The sequence below is a fragment of the Vipera ursinii genome (assembly GCF_947247035.1).
Source record: "Vipera ursinii genome assembly, chromosome: 1".
Lineage (NCBI taxonomy): Eukaryota > Metazoa > Chordata > Lepidosauria > Squamata > Viperidae > Vipera > Vipera ursinii.
The window spans coordinates 155,361,899-155,379,436 of record NC_139512.1 but is presented as its reverse complement, the minus strand read 5'-3'; the positions used below and the strand labels follow the sequence as shown (position 1 = coordinate 155,379,436).

General features: G+C 40.4%; 1 protein-coding gene across 1 annotated transcript in view; it reads left to right on the top strand.

Moving 5' to 3' along the window:
* Positions 1–8,546, top strand: part of LRP2 (LDL receptor related protein 2) — a gene marked incomplete at both ends in the record, with an annotated part of 164,913 nt that extends 156,367 nt beyond the window's left edge. The window contains 7 exon segments of the mRNA XM_083365355.1: positions 1,784–1,851; positions 1,995–2,115; positions 3,321–3,450; positions 4,581–4,694; positions 4,845–4,952; positions 5,981–6,052; positions 8,385–8,546. Coding sequence (XP_083221481.1) covers positions 1,784–1,851; positions 1,995–2,115; positions 3,321–3,450; positions 4,581–4,694; positions 4,845–4,952; positions 5,981–6,052; positions 8,385–8,546 — 775 coding nt within the window.
* Positions 8,547–17,538: the final 8,992 nt, after the last annotated feature.

Below are 17,538 nucleotides of genomic sequence, written 5' to 3'. Positions count from 1 at the left end.
TGGAAAGAGAAGGTTCCTTCTGCCCAGGAGGCCTCAGAGACGGTCTTCTGAAACTGCTCACCTGCTTGTTTCTTTGGTGGCAGAAACTGCTGGGATACGCAATTCAGAGGACTGGGGCTATTCGCACATCCCCAGTAAATGACACACACACTAGGCCCGGTGTGCGTGATATTCTTTGCCCAGTCGTAGATAATTGTACCTTCTAACTTCAAGGGGCCTTTTCCAAACTTCATGTGGCCGATTGCCTCTGTCACTCCAAACTATGTATAGGAAGGTTCAGGCAGAAGATGGAAAATGCAGCGTTGTAGCTTTCCGGAAAACAAAAGCAGTCGCCAGACAGTAAGAGGAAATGGTTCTGAGCTGGCAGATGGTCTACGCTTTGTTTTGTTTGGATGGATGGCTTGCAATTATGTTGTACTTATTTTTGAACTTTTGTTACGCACTCGATTCTTTGTATTTTGTTGTTTTGATGTTGTTCTTATTGTCGCGAGCGGTATAAATGCGATACAGGCAGGCAGTTCCTCTGTGCGCTAACCGTCTGAAAGAAACGTCACGAAAACGACGACGGCACTTAAATAGCAGTTTTATGGGCCAGCCACATCTGCAACTGATGTGTGATCAGTGGCATTCTGAAGGGGACCACATCAAAAGTAAACGTAAAGGTCCTTCTTAGGATGCCCTTCTGAGAGGCTGTGCTGGGCCCCAGTCTCGTATCTAGGGTGAATCTAATCATACATTGCCTGAAGGGCCTGGCCACTGCATTTATTTATGCCTTGCTGTTTTAAAACCACTCCTTCGTAACGGAAGCCTCATGCTGCTATATTTTTTTATAGGTCTGCGCTACTTCAAATTAGGAGGGGGGGGAGGCAAATAGAACACTTACTGTATCCAAATACTTGCATAATAAAATAGCATGCCAAAGGAAAGAGATTGTTCTAAATAGATTTAGTTTGGATGCATTCTAATATGCACCCATCCCTATCTTGGTTAAATGATACAAATCAAAGCAAAGTCTCTTCCAGGTTTTTTCACAAATACATCTGTCTTGTTTTCTGAAAAGATAGTTTTGCCATTTTCATTTTCTAGGAGTCAAGCCTAGCCCTCAGCCTTGGAATTTCCTGTTGATCTCCCATCCAAGTATTAACCAGATCCAGTCTTGCTTAGCTTTTCAAGATGAGTCTGTCTTAGTTAAGGGCAGTGAAATAGTATTGTCCTGGAAGTAAAGGCCCACATAAATGGAACTTTCATTCATCTATTACATTTTTAAATACATCATTCTTGAAAGAATCTGGAGTGATGAATTGGCAGGTCCTATCACAAATCAAGAGCGGTTCCCAAATATGGGAATTGGAAATCCAATGATTTTTTTTTAAAAAAAAAGTAATCTGCAAAAAAGCAGATTACTCAGATTCAAAGAAAACCTAGACAATAAGTATTTTTACCTTCAGCAGAACCTGTAGGGGGCACTGGGGCTCTACTGAAATCAAATCCCCTTTATTATTATTTAAAAAAACAAACAAACCCAAATGCCATCAGTTGTGACTCAGCATCCCAGCATACTCATTTCGAAGGAAATAGCAAGCTGTTTTGTGGCTCGATAGGCATGTTTATATGTCTGTGCTTCCAATGAAACATATAATTACCAAGATATTGCTTTTCTTAAATAAAAAAACCCCACCATCTTTCTTTTTCAAAAAAAAAAAAATCTTCGTAAGATTGTTAATAAATACAACGAACTTTTCTACTGTCGCTTCCAGTCAAGCATCTTGCTTTCATTTTCCAGGTGCTCCTCAGGCTACACTGGAAATTACTGCGAAGTGGGCCTGTCCAAAGGAATTCCTCCTGGGACAAGTAAGCTTTGAAATGTGTTTTCCTGCTAAGCCATCACTCAGTGGCCTGAAACCTTTTAAATAAGTTTCCAGTTGCTTAAGCAACTGAGTTTCAGCTGCAGCTTCCCTATTATTCACTTATGTTTTTTTCCCCTTTTCCAATAGCAGCAGTGGCTGCCTTATTAACGGTCATTCTGATCATCATCATCGGCGCACTGGGCGTGGGCGCCTTTTTTAATTACAGAAGGACAGGATCCTTGCTACCTGCCCTTCCCAAACTTCCGAGGTAGGTATTGCTTGGAATTTACCAGACTTACATGGTCTCAGGAAAAAGGATTTCCCAAAGCCATTGGGATTCCTGCAGGATTAAGTGTGGTTCATGATGATTTCTGTGGTCAGCAAGAAAAACATTCATACTTTGTCGAACACACACACACACACACACACACACACACACACACACACACTTTTTCCCTTTCAAATACTTTGCAGTGGAATCCAGTACATGCTAATTCAGAACAAAGCTGCACAGTATTCAGGGCTAGGTACATATGCATTGAAACTAGCTGTTCTTTTAAAGTAAGGGTAGATAACATTGAATCCTGCAGTTGTGTTTGCGAACTTTGTGACCAGTGGTGGGGGTGGTGGGGGGATGAAGGTAGCAATCCAGCAACATCCAGAGACTCACTTGTTACCCACTCTTGTAGCAAAGGAGTGTGTGCTCTTCTGAGAGTTCTGATCTTGCCTTTTGTGAACCGTAAACCCACAACACATACTGTTGCTTAAGAGAGGATGGCTTGAATTGCTCTTAACTGAAGTCTTCATCAGAAAAACTAACTGCCCCTGAACTCTTCTTCCTTAAGAGCATTTTGGGCTATCCTATTTATTTCTTTAATCTAGCACGGTCTTATTTTTCTTGTCATTTTTATTCAAACTTGCTTGAGTAAGACTTCCCCTCTGATGGAAGGCACCGAGGTTCATATCCTCTGGGGTACCAAGGACACTTCATACACCAGGGATGTGCATTGTTTTTTTTATCAGCAGTTCAACGTTTAGTTGATAAGCACAATAGTAGAAATATTTAGTAAGATTTTGCTTTAAGGTAAAGGTAAAGGTTCCGCCGCACATGCGTGCTAGTCGTTTCCGACTCTAGGGGGCGGTGCTCATCTCCGTTTCAAAGCTGAAGAGCCAGTGCTTGTCCGAGGACGTCTCCGTGGTCATGTGGCCGGCCAAACTAGACGCCAAAGGTGCACGGAACGCTGCTACCTTCCCACCATAGTGGTCCCTATTTTTCTACTTGCATTTTTTACGTGCTTTCGAACTGCTAGGTTGGCAGAAGCTGGGATGAGTAACAGGCGCTCACTCTTGTTTAATGTTTGCGTTTTATGAACAACTGCTTCTGTATCTGTTTCAAAGAATGATGTATGAACAGTATATTAAAACTTGTATTAAAATGTTTTCTCTCTCTTAAAAATAAATTTACCTTTAAAGTTTAAGTAGTCTTGTAAAATCCACGGAAAATGGCAATGGAGTAACTTTCCGACCTGGGGCTGATGTGTCAATGGACATTAATGTATCTGGTTTTGGAGCCGAATCTTCGATTGACAGAGCAATGCAAATGGTAAGACTATTTTTTTAAAAAAAAAAAATCTTCTTTAAATGAAGCTCTCATAAATTTTGCCTCTTAGGACGTGAGAGCCTCTTATCTCCAGTCCCCATAGAAGCTTGCTTTCTAATAAATGGTTTTCCAATTGGCCATCTGCCATGGCAGCATTTTGTGAGAGTGCTTATAATGTGTTTCCAAATTCTAAGTGTGTAATTGTTGGCATCTGCCAAAGAAACTTGAAGATCCTTAGCTTGTGGTACTGTTTTTCCAGTGCAAGGAGAACCCCAGGCCAACTCAGTTTTTTATCACACACATGCCTTGCGGTTTTCTGCTTTTCCTTCCTTGCCGTTTAAAGAAGAAACATCAGTCTTACTCAATCCTCCAAATCAAGGGCTTGGTCTTGGTAGTGGCAACACTAATTCCTCTTCGGTCTTCCTCATTAGTATTGTTATAACATTGTTTCGGTTACTATGACTTCTAATTAAAGGAGCTCATTTTTAAAAGGTATCTTTGTTCTTCTTTGCCAATTTAGGGCATCTAGTTTCCCAACTCCACCAGAAGCTGCATGTGCATCCTATGCTACTTGCTGTCTATTTGTTTCCTCATTGAGCAGGGGAAAAAGGTCATAATATAAAACAACATTGAACTCCCCTGCCCATCTCTGTACACCTAATGTGACCCTTTTGCTTCCATGTGATCTAAACAGTTTTACATTGCTGGTTCATTTGCCAATTATTCTGAAGTCTGGTGAGGTACCTATTGAAATGAAATGAAATTGCTTTGGCTCTTTTATTGCCAATTATTTCTTTTTAACAGACCTTGCTTCCTTTGGCAGAGTATGTTTCTGTGGCTGAGGAGGAAATACATTTATTTTTTCCCTAACAAATGATTTATGGAGTAGTCAGCTTGCAGTTACTCAGGAGCAGTGATCTGATTTCATAATCTTGCCTAATTTTATTTAATAGTGGCAAAGTGCCTGCTACATTTGCCAAAAGAATCACCTTTTTTTAAAAAAAAAAGCTGAAAGGTTAATCCGTGTAAGATTAATATGCCCACAGCATCTGTGTATTTTATTATGCGTTGCATTAAAGAATTACAAATTGTAATTTCAACCTTTGACTAATCTATATAGCGATTGTTTTCAGAATGAAAACTTTGCTTTGGAAACTGGGAAGCAGCCAATTACATTTGAGAATCCTATGTACTCAACAAAAGACACCAGAGCTGATGATGATGTGATCGTAGCATCTCCAACAAAAGTAAGGAGAGGATTTTAAAAATAAAATAAAAAATTCCCTCACCCCTCCCCTAGGATCCATTTACATGTCATTTCCCCCAATCCCCTTTCCTTTTAAGCATTCTGTAGTTTGCCTGTTCTTCAGTCCTGTCAAAACTATCTTTGACAATAGGTAGCTGCTTCCAGTGGTGAAGGAAACGAAAACTTTGAGAATCCGGTATACGCCACACCTGTATCTGCTGATGCCGCTCAGCCTTCTGCAAGTACAGAAACTAGCCAGGTAACAGAGAGTGATGATACAAGGTGTGGCAGAATCAGCTGGGAAGAATGGGGAATGGGTTGTGGGAATGGAAAGGATTGTGCTGCCTTGGTGGAGCAGTGGGCTAATGCCTCCTTAGGTAACACCAGCTGCCTGCAATTAGTGCAGGTTCGCATCCCACCAGGCTCAAGGTTGACTCAGCCTTCCATCCTTCCGAGGTAGGTCAAATGAGGACCCAGACTGTTGGGGGCAATTAAGCTGACTTTGTAATAATGCCGCTTGGGGGTGTGTGTGAAAGCCCTAATAAGCAGGCGTATACATAGAATGAAGGCTACTGCTAAGCCTGTAAGCCGCCCTGAGTCTTCGGAGAAGGGCGGGATATAAATGGAATTAAAATAAATTAAATAAATAAATTTTCCTTGGGTGGGAAATTTTGTATCTTACTGTGCTTACGTGTCAAGAATATGCACGTTTTCCAAGGGCTGCGTATCATTTCAGCACGATGTAGATTTTTTTTTAACTTAGAAAGAAAGGTGCTAAATCTTAAATACATTCGTCTTTTTTTATCTGATTATTTCTCCCTTTATTCTTTTTTGCTTTCTGGGTTTCACAATACTGAGTCTGATCTTACTGAAAACAAACAACCTCAAACTGATAGTTTTTTGGTTTAATTTTTGCTTTGAAAAGAAGCCAAGCGCCTCTTCTAGCAGTTTAACATTGCATCCCAATCGGAAAGCTGTGGCTTAATTCTATTGTACTTAGTAAGATAGGGATGGTGCACGGCCTTGCTTTATCTACAGGACATATTTACCTGAGCCTCACCTACTAGGAAACTTTTCTCCTCTGGTTATTTTGCATTTATTCATTGAAAGTTGAACTGTTTCATTTCCTTGCTCCAAAATCTAATACAGGCAAGCATAAGAACAAATAAATTCCTTCTCTCCATTCCGCAAAAAGGAAGTTTTAAAGAAACAGTTGCAAATTATTGATTCATCAGTACCAAATCAATTACTAGTTTCACATGATTTTTTTTAAAAAAAATATTTCAGGAATCAAAATGGAGCTTCTTTAAAAGAAGAATGAAACAAAGCACTAACTTTGAAAATCCCATCTATTCAGAGGTAAGGTCACATAGCTTCAAATTCCTACTTAGCAAAACAATATTAATTTTTAAATGGTTGATACTTCACGATATTCTATCCTTGATAATGAGCAATGTCAACGAGCAATGTATTAATCCCTACAAAAGGGGAAAAAGAAAAGAAGATGCTTTTTTTTCTCCCCCCCCCCCCCCCCCGTATTCTTTCTCCTTCCTGTGTTGCAAATTTCTCTGGGTTTCGTTTTTTGTGTTTTTTGGTTGTTGTTTTTTTAAGAAAATGAGAGAAAAATTCCCTAAGGCAACTCCTGGAATTGGTGTCATTTTCCTTCTATTCCAGGAGCACATATCTCTCTCTCTCTCTCTCTCTCTCTCTCTCTCTCTCTCTCTCTCTCTCTCTCTCTCTCTTTGCTTTGCCCTCTATTAGAGCAGGGGGACATATTACCTTTAATTCTGGAAATAAAAGCTGCTGTTATGCCCAGAATTGCTATGTACCGTCATGGCACAGTTCTATTTAGTTGCCTATACCATCCCCAGGCCCCAAATTGGCCAGAGTAATCAGTTCTGCATTACTGAGCAGAATATAGAACATTCCAAGCATGAGACTAACACCAGGATTTCGTTCTCTCTTACGTATGAAAGGAGAGCTAGTTTGTTCTTGTTGTTAAGGCACTTGAATAAGAGTAGGGAGACCTGAGTTCTAGTCCTGAATTAGGCAACTGGGTGACTTTGGACCAGTCACTGTTTCTCAGCCAAGGAAGAAGGCAATAGAAAACCACCTCCCAAAATATTGCCTAGAACAGAGGTCCCCTACCTTTTGGGCACAAGGGACTGGTTCCGTGGAGAGAGGTTTTCCCGCAGACTGGAGGGGGCGTGGTTTTGTGTGCTGCGTGCATCCCGCGGATTGGGCTTGTTTGTGCGGACCAGTTGCTGGCACGCCGCGGCTTGATACTGGTCCACGGATCGGGGGTTGGGGACCCCTGGTCTAGAAAGCTTCACGAACTTTTCCCTGTAGTCATCAGGAGTCAGGTTTGACTCAAAGGCAAAAGGGGGAGATTATTATTTAAGATTGCTACTCTCTTTTGATATTTACAGGCAACCATTCATAGAACAGAGGTCTTCTCTCAAGGCATGATGAGTTTTTTTCAAAGGCTAAACTTGGTGGTACACCTCAGGACTCAAAAGTCTTTGCTGGTATTGGTCACATTAGATCTCTCGGGCCTCGTCCAGCTGCTTTTTATATAATTGGTGTTTTATAACATTCAGCAAATTCTTTTTCTTACAAAGAACAGAGATTTCAGTGTTCCTACAACCTCCTTGGCAGCCTAGATTCTTCCTATCAGTTCTGATATTCAGCTTTCCCACTGACCTCATTTTTTTTTCATGAAGTCCCTTTGTTTACAACATTTTTATCGCAATCTTGTGTCTTCTGCAAAAATTTCCCACTCATTCTTCATTCATGCTCTAAAATGTTTACATTGCATTTACATTATTACTATAGATGTTAAAGTAATAGTAATGGTTAAATATCTCTGCAATTAAAATACAGGTAGTCCTCAACTTACAACAGTTCATTTAGTGACTTTTCAAAGTTACAACAGCACTGAAAAAAGTGACTTATGATCATTTTTCATACTTATGACCGTGGCAGCATCCCCAGGGTCATGTGATTTACATTTGGATGCTTAACAACTGGTTCATATTTATGACGGTTGCAGTGTCCTGGGGTCGCAGGGTCATCTTTTGCAACCTTTTGACAAGCAAAGGCAACGGGGAAGCCAGATTCACTTAACAACCATATTACCAATTTAATGATTCATTTAACAGATGTGGCTAGAAAAGTCATAAAATGGGGCAAAACTCAGTTAACTAATTTCTCACTTAACAACATATATTTTGGGCTCTGTTGTGGTTGTAAGTAAGTAAATAAATAAACAAACCTTTATTGTCAAAGTACAACCATGTATACATTGAGATTGGCTGAGCCTCCCTTCGTGCCCCCCCCACAGCTCACAGCGACAACAAACCCTCCATCTTATTACACCATGTGAGCTAATTGCACAACACACCGGCCTCGTAAGTCAATCATACATAAAATTTATAAAATTATTTCCCGTTCTAGAGCCTAACAGCTCATGAATAAAAGCTGTTCTTCAGCCTTTTGGTACGGCTGGCTATACTTGTATATCTCCTACCCGATGGTAGGAGAGTAAAGAGATACCGACCAGGGTGTGAGTTGGTATCTCTTTACTACCTGTAATCCGAATACAGTATCTGCACAAACATGACTGACCACATTACAAAGAGTAATAAGCACCGATAGCTCTACTCTACCATTTATTTATTTAATATTTCAGATGGAGAAAGAACAGCAAGCAGAGGCTGAAAACGCCCCTTCCTCCTCTCCATCGTTGCCCCAGAAGATTATTTTGAAAAGAGACCCGCCATTAGCCTATTCAGCGACTGAAGATTCATTTAAAGACACTGTCAATCTAGTCAAAGAGGATTCTATTGTATAACCAATTCAATTAGGGAATCTCTAGACACAACCATTTGCACATACATTTTTTTTGTAAACAGAAGGATGAAAAATGGTTCATATTTCTGTGAAGAAATATGTTTAGCCTTAGGTGGAAACATGTGTCAACCATGCCTCGTTGTTCTCTTCTTTTTCTTTTTTTACACACGCCAATGCCTATTTTTATGAGTAATTATCACAGTGTACTATATGTATATCTTTGCACTGACACTCTGAAAGTAATATTATAAATATGCTGTACATTTGTAAATTTCTAAAAGATTATCAGGTTGTTGATGTCGATATTCTAAAATCTTATCACCAGGGATAAATCCTCTATATAATATCATTATATTAAATAATATAGAGGAGAGCATAGTGACCGGCTATTGAATTGCCAGGACTTTTGGAACTATATTTATAGGCAGACTCTGCTAAATATGCACTAGTGTTACTGTGCATCTCTCCTCTGTTTTATATGCAAGAGTCCATGAAAAAAATGGCCCTCGTTTTATATCGTATAGAAGACGATAGCTAATTGTTCCAAGGAGCAAAACAAAACAGAGTGCCACAAATTTTATTTTGTATTAAAAGTTTGTCTTTTGATTGGAGAGCTTCCTGATTATCAGTGAAAAAATTCCATTCTAGAGTGAAGTCTGTGTAAGTCTTTCATATTTTATTAAACTGGCTATCCAAAATGCTTGATTAAAGAACTCTTTTAGGAGGCGTCATTTGATTCCTTTATGGAAAATCTGTGCACCATTCCAGGAATATTTAACCTGTTGTTTTGTTTTATATCCCTGGTCTAACTATTAATGTCCAAGTCCAGGCTAATAAATTTATAATGTATGAGACTTCTGCTCTTTGAATATATATTAATTTTCAAAGTGAAATGCTGTCCCTGTTTTTATGTTTTTGTTGCCTGGATCGGTACTGTGATTAGAAAAAGAAATATGGAATATGCTGCTGCTGAATAAATCTAAAGTATTTTATCATTTCTTGTCTTTTTTCTTAATTTGATTAGAATCAGGACATCCTGGGAGCTGGTAGGAAGTAGGCCCTGGCATATGAACAGTGCCTTGAATTTAAAGGACCTGAAACCTACTTTTTTCTTTCTCCTCTGAAATCATGCAATAATGCTAGTTCAAGTTGCTTTTCTCTTTTCACTTGGCTATAATGAAAAGTAACAACTTTACAAAGGATAAAGAAACAATGGATAGTAAGCCAGAAATCTTAATTTCTGGCTTACTGTCTGACAAACTCATACACATTATCAGATTATGGGAAAGCATGTAATGCTGTGACTCAGAAGCTGTAAAATGGCCTGTGGAAGAATGTAAAACATAAACAGCATAACAGTACTGTGGTAAAACTACATACAAACCAGTAAAGACAGTCTTTTTTTTAAAAAAAAAACAAAGATAAAAACCATTCAAATTGGAGTTGGCAGTTAGCAAAAGAACATCTTTTAAACTGATAACAAATTAAATTTACTTAATTTCAGTACATTTTTATCTGCTAAATAAATAAATTTTTAGTAGCTGGGAAATGATTAAAATGAATTGCAAAAAGAAATTAAAGGAAGGGAAAAGAAATCAAAACTAGTTGTCATTCACTAGGCTTCTGTGTCTTTCTGCTTTTTTTTTTTGCCACCACATCCATGTATCGCATCATATTTTGGATGTTCTCATTAAATGAGGTTAGATTTTGGAGCTTCGGAAATAAATCTAATAAATGATACAGCTTAAATTTGATTTATCTTTCAGTTTACAATATGCAGCCAAATGTTTCCTGGCTGGTAGTGATTTCTTTAGGAACACATTTTGTTTCAATTTTGAATTGGCACTAAGGCTGAAATTTATACCCCAAAGGGAAATTCAAAAGAAGATAAAAGGTATTATGTGGCAAGTTGCTGAATTTGTTTTCTATTGCCTGACTGTTCCGTGCTGATGTTGCACAACCTTCCATTTCAGTGCCAATCAAAATGGGGGGGGGAAGGAGTATGCCCACAAAAATAATTCCCATTCAGGAAATCACAGAGCAGCTTCATCATATCAAACATCAAATAGTTTAAAGGCAGAGCTACCATAAGTATATCATAAAACCAAATGATGGCCGATACGTTTCTTTTGCACTTAACAGACTTTCTAATGTTGCTATGTTCTATTGGCAATTACATTTGGTGGGAACATTGCAGAATAGTCCCTGCAGTGGGATGGTGAGGATAATGCTTTCTTTTCTCATTTGCAAATGGGTAACATTTTACTTCAAGTCACAAACTACTCCCAAAATAACTGCTTGAAATCTCTTCACGCATTGCCTTCCTTTTTCCTAATCAAGTCCCTTATATTTATTGTGGAGAAGCAGCCCATTCTTAAGTCCAATTTAAGTTTAGCTTTCTACGTTGTCCAGAATTCACTGGAGTTGGATGGCCAATAAACAAATAAATAAAACCGTCTTCTATTGTACAGTCTCGATGGAACTTACTTCTCCTTTTTTGTTAGCAATTTAGACTAAAATTAAGACCTGATGTGGGGTGACGGTTATAGCAAGGGGCTGTCACCTTCACATGCCCACATTCCAGGTTGACTGGGCGGGCCTTGGGCCGGTCCCTCTCTCAGCACAAGCTACTCTACAGGGTTGTAGGGAAAAATGGGGCGGGGGGAGAGGGGAGGAAGAAGCATCGTGTATCACATCTTGAGTACCTGAAAGAAAAACCAGGACAGAAAATTTACCAATATACACCTCTTCCATTGATTGATACACTGGGAGGCAAACTGTCAGCTCCAGACCTCCAGATTAGATACGTTGCTAAGAGGATTGCATTTTCTGCCAAGGTGGGGATGCCACGCAGACGTTTCTGTGATCAAAATTCCCTAACATAGTGGTCCTCAACCTTTGCAGCTTGACAACCCGGTGGGCGGGAGAGAGGAACTGGGCTGCACGAGCAACAGGCCGGCACGCATGCACAGCTCAAGTTAACATGAGCGGTAGGCTGGCACACATGCATATGAGCACGCCACTCAACAAGCGCATGTTGAGCTGTGTGTGCATGTGTGCCAGCCCGCACCTCATGGGGCCCAGTTCAAAATAGGCCATGGCTTGGTAATGGGCTGGGGCCAGGGGTTGGGGACCCTTGCCCTAATAAGTTAAAAAGCATTGCATTCACATTTTACTGCATCCTGAAACTTTTTTTTTTATTATTAAAGTCCATTTTCCCTTGGAAGTTACATCTAAACACAATTCTCTGTGGAGTGCTTGTTTATAAAGAGATGCTCTTGGCAACAAAATACAGCCTTTGGAAGCCACACTTACAAATCAATTTATCTAGACCAGTGTTTTTGAACCCTGGCAACTTGAAGATGCTAGCTGGGGAATTCTGGGAATTGAAGTCCACACGTCTTCAAGTTGCCAGGGCTGACAAACACTGGTTCAGACAGTGTCTTGCCAAGCCAAAGGCCTTCTGTCTCAAGAGACCCTCTCAAAGGCCAGTTCCATCTCTCAAAAAGCTGTTGAGGGCCCCTTCAGCTAATAGCATGGCTTTTCATGGACAGGAAAGGCAGGCCAGCCATTGCAAAATCCTGTCTGGCTAAGGCAGGGGTAGGCAACCTCGGCTCTTTTATGACTCATGGACTTCAACTCCCAGAATTCCTGAGCCAGCCGGCTCAGGAATTCTGGGAGTTGAAGTCCATGAGTCATAAAAGAGCCGAGGTTGCCTACCCCTGGGCTAAGGGATCAAAGCAGGCTGTGGCCAAACCTAGTTCTCAACCAGCAATTTCCTCTTTTAGCTTTTCTCTTTTCCCTTGAAGAACCAGCATGTAATGATCTGAGGAAGGCAAAGCCACATTTCCTATCCAACTCCTATCAAATTCCATCTGAAGCAAATTAAACGAGAGCCACTTCAGAATTTCAGAACGCAGACTTGGCTTTCTTCCCCCTGAGTCTTCCAAAGAGGATTTGTTTCTAATTTCAGATGTATTTGGTGTTCTTGGGTGCCAAGGGAAACTGGCTACCTTCAATTGTTTTTCTGAACCTCCAAAGAGTGAGTCAGACACAAAACCCAGCCGGAGCTTCAATTGTACCATAAGAGCCTCCATCTTGACTTTTTTGACCATTCCCTGAGGATAGCCCTGGACTCATAGTAGCACTTTCACTCAAAAATAAAAACTAACAGATACAGTGGGTTTTTTCCAGAAAGACACTAGACCCATGTTTATGAGCAACCCAAGGGACAGGACAGCAGTCTATCTACTGTGCCAGTCATCTGTCCTTTGGGCCAGTGGTACCCATCCTTTGTGGCTTAGAGGCCTGGCTGAGGGGGGAAGAGGGGAACTTGGCCAAACGAGCAGCAGGCTGGTGTGCATGGGCAGCTTGACTTGTGCGAGCAGTGGGCTGGTGTGCACATGCATGCGCGCACAACTCACTGGTGCAAGTTGAGCTGCATGCACATGAGCACGTGCGCCATCCTGTCCCTCACATGGCCCAGTTCCAAATTGGCCACGGCCCAGTGGTTGGCCATGGCCTGGTGGTTGTGGACCCCTGCTTTGGGCACTTTGAAAGGAAGTTAAAATTTTTGCCCAGCTCTCACCCCAAATGCCTCAAGCTCAGCCTGTCACAAATCCAGGACAAACAACAAGGGCTGGTGGGTGGATTTTCCTGCTAGCAAATGGGGTGGGGTGGGGGATGAAAAGCAGCCAGGGGGAGGGAATTTATCAGTCATTGCCCTTAAATTGTCCCACATTAAAATGGTAAGAACACCACTAATTTCCAGTGCAACCACTGAATCCAGCCACTTCCCAGAATGGCTCAGCTGAGGGAGCTTGCATTATACTGATTGGACGCGGTGGCTCAGTGGGTTAGGACGCTGAGCTTGTTGATCAGAAGGTTGGCAGTTCGGCGGGTCGAATCCCGAGTGCCGCGTAACAGAATTGAGCGCCTGTTACTCATCCCAGCTTCTGCCAACCTAGCAGTTCGAAAGCACGTAAAAATGCAAGTAGAAAAATAGGGACCACTACGGTGGGAAGGTAACAGCGTTCCGTGCGCCTCTGGTGTCTAGTCATGCCGGCCACATGACCACAGAGACGTCCTCGGACAAACGCTGGCTCTTCGGCTTTGAAACGGAGATGAGCACCGGCCCCTGGAGTCGGAAACGACTAGCACGCATGTGCGGGGGAACCTTTACCTTTAAGGGCAGAAAAGTTCTCTGCAGGGCTTCTAGCCATAAAGACTACATATTACTTCTTGGATTAAGTTTGGTCTGCCTTTTTCTGGTTGATCACAAGGTGAGTGCTGACAATAGGCTTGTAAACTGTAGCAAAAATGCTGGGAAGCATTTCAGAACTGGGCACCTCACAGCATCCAGCAAATCCAGCAGCCACCAAAGAAGGCTTGCTAGCCCTCTGAGAGCCCACCTAGCCTTTCAAAGTTTTCTTCCTTTTTTTTGGTCTTTTTTATTTTATTTTTAGTATTTCAGTTTTGCTAAGCATCTTTTGTTTTGTTCATTTAGTCTTCCTTTATCAACATGTATATTAAAAACACATATATTCGTGCATATATCCATACAAACACACACATACAAACACACACACACCAGGTAATAAACACAATGGAGACTTTAAGATAATTTAGCTTAAGACAGGAACCCTTATTATAAAACAAATACCTTGATATGTGCTATTCCTCTATTTCTCATTAATTTCCAGTGTTATATGCAACACCGGGAAGTTGAAGCTGCCGGCATCAACTTCCCATCGTCCTGTGCGCTCCCACAGGGAGGGCCTTCTCAGGGTGCCGTCGGTTAAGGAGTGCCAGCGGGTGATCTCCAGGGGGAGGGCATTCTCTGTGGGTGCGCCTGCCCTTTGGAATGATTTACCGGTGGAACTTCGGACCGCCCCCGATCTGCGTTCATTTCACCAGGACCTGAAAACCTGGTTTTTTGATCTATCAGGCCTGGACTGAAGGGGTTTTAGCTTTTAATATTGTTTTAATTGTTGGGCTTAATTAATTTAATCTATTTTAATTTTATAGTATTTTTATATTGTATTTTATGTTGCCCTGTAAACCGCCCTGAGTCCTTCGGGAATAGGGCGGTATAAAAATTTAAATAAATAAATAAATAAAATAAATATGTAATTTAAACGAAAGGTTAAATAATCATGTTTGTAACATTAATATCCAAAACTGTAACTAATATTGATATTACTCAAAGGCATCTAACTAACAGAATCTAAGTATTTACTGTTTATAAATATCATCGTACTGAAATATATACTGTATTTAAACTGTGGAGCAATAAATAGATGGTCCATTTGTCAAAGGACTGAACTAATTCTATATTACTTTATAGTTATATCTTTAGTTTCTTCAAATGTCACTTATTTAATTACTGGCTTACATATTCTTGTTTTATTATATTAAAAATGTTATATTCTTGGTTTACTTCATCATAGTTTCTATTTATTTTACTTACCAAAAAAATATTTAAATGGTAAAAAGAAAAGGGAAACTCCACTTAGGACAACACGGCAGATAAGCTATGACCTTAAGTTAGGGCCATTCCATTGCAAAGACCACTAGAGGGCAGCATGGTCATATAGAAAACCTGACTTCTTTGCTGCCCTCTAGCTAGGAGTCTTTTAGAGCAGAAGTCACCAACCTTTGGGGCATCAGGGACCAGTTCAATGGGGAGAGTTTTTTCCACAGACCGGAGGAGGTGTGGTTTCATTTGCTGCCTGCATCCCGCGGATGGGGCCTTCACTTGTTTGCATGGACTGGTTTCTGGCATGCGGCAGACTGGTGCTGGTCCACAGACTGGGGGTTTGGGACCCCTATTTTACAGTCTGTTTGGTGTGAGGATTCAGGCACCAGGCTTAAAACCAGGAGAACGTTTGTGGAGAAAACCTGTCTAGGAAGTTGCAAAGAACTCAAGGACACACACATACATGCATAAATAATTTGAATTGTGACAAACCAGATCAGGTGGTTCTAATTAAGCTTCTTTGGTGCAACTTTCATCATGTCAGATAAGCTGCCGTTACTGGTAGCTCAGTGGGTCATAAATTGAACAAAACTGGTTTAAGGACAGAAAAATATCTCAGAAAGGACATGCACACCCATCAACAGTACTATAGATAGTTTTCAGTCCTAGACACACTCTTCCTTTTGATTATTTATTTATTTAGTTGCATTTGTATACCGCCCTTTCCCTGAGGACTCAGGGCGGTTTACAGGGAATTAAAAAATCCAACATACAAAAGTTAAAACCATATTAAAAAATATTAAATTAACCCTGTACACAATTAAAAAACCCCAATTAAAAATTTCTCCTCAGCCTTTAAATGATTAAATCTCATTTCAATGACCTATTGGAAACCAGCTCAGCTAAAGACCAGTCAGCAGTAAGAACGCCTGGCTATAAAGACAGGAGCCCAGACAGTCACTGCTCAGTGGCCTGTGATCTGCTCAGGCCTTACCTTTGAAGATACCAGCCACGGTTGCTAGCAAAACATCAGGAGGCTGGTTGTCTAAACCTCAATCACGAAACACCATAGCCCAACACTAGTCAAATAAACATTACCTTCATCTCGTTTTGCAAATTAAAATTAAATATGACAATTAAATATATACAAAGTAATTGCAATGCAGACATAGTGTAGCCAACAACTGAACGGTCTTGCCTTTCCAGAAAATGGATCATTTTTTTCAAAAGCAGATGAATCTACTTTCCAATGAGGAATTGCTCTTCGGCACCGTAAGATCAGAACTGTCACCTCTCAAATCATGCCAGCTTCATAACGAAACTAGCTAAAATGTCATACTATGACACAAGTTTTTTTGTGTGGAAACATCTTGTACTATTGCTCAAGTTCACTGTCAATAGATGCCAATTGACACAATGATGACATCTTATTACAAAATGGAAGGAAGGTTAATTTCAGAATTCTCTGGAAGACACCAAGGTGTAAATCAGGGTCCTCAGATTGTGAGATGGTCTTTCCTTGGCAAAGTGAACACACAGTCCAGGGAAGGGTGTGTGTGTGAAGAACCTTTTATTTGTACATTGTTACAATAAATCCAACTTCCCCAAAATTTCATCGTACTGTTTTCATTATTTATTCATGTTCATTTTGGTATCCATTTCAGATTTAGCTTGAGGAGAGTTTGAGGGCCACAGTTAGCATAATGAGCAGAAAATTCTTCTGCCACACCTCCAACAGCACTACATGCCTCTTATGCTGTATAACATCTTAACGAATTTAACCACATTTTTAAATGAATGAAATTGTCTACCGTTACTCTGTATGTGGGTTTTGCAAAAGCCTCATTCTCTGAAAGAACAGTTTAGCTTGCTGTCCCAGAGATAGCAAATAGGTTTCCTCAGAGCTCAGTGTGCAAAAGGACCCAAACCACCCCAACAGATGTTGTTTACGTAAGAGCAGAAATTGCCAAAGCAGAAGTGAAAGCTGATGTTGCAAAGGTCAGAGCAATGCAGTTCTTGAAAAGTCCACCTTTGTCACCAGTTCTGTAACATTAGAACTATAGAATACTTTCCTATTTAAGTTGCGCTGAGGGCTTTTTATTATAATTAAGGTGAAATGAAAGGCACAAAATAGCAGGGAACATAACTTACTTGTCACATAGTGTGGAAGTGTCCCACGTCTCTTCCCTTAACCTATGCATCATTCATTCAGTGACTGACTTAAATGCTTTTTTGAGCTGAGTTGCAAATATTAAACCATTTAATGGCTTAATAAATTACCTTTTTTCCTGGTGTGATGATATTGCTAAACTTTCTGGCAAAGGGTATCTGATTTAATTGCCATTATTTTTGTTATTATTTTGTTATTCATTGTTATTTATTTATTAATTGGCTCCAAATTCAAAAGTAAAAATGTATTACTTGCCACTTTTAAGAAACAGATAAATGTTATCTTAGATCAGGGGTGTCAAACTCAATTTCATTGAGGGACGCATCAGCATTGCGGTTGCCCTCA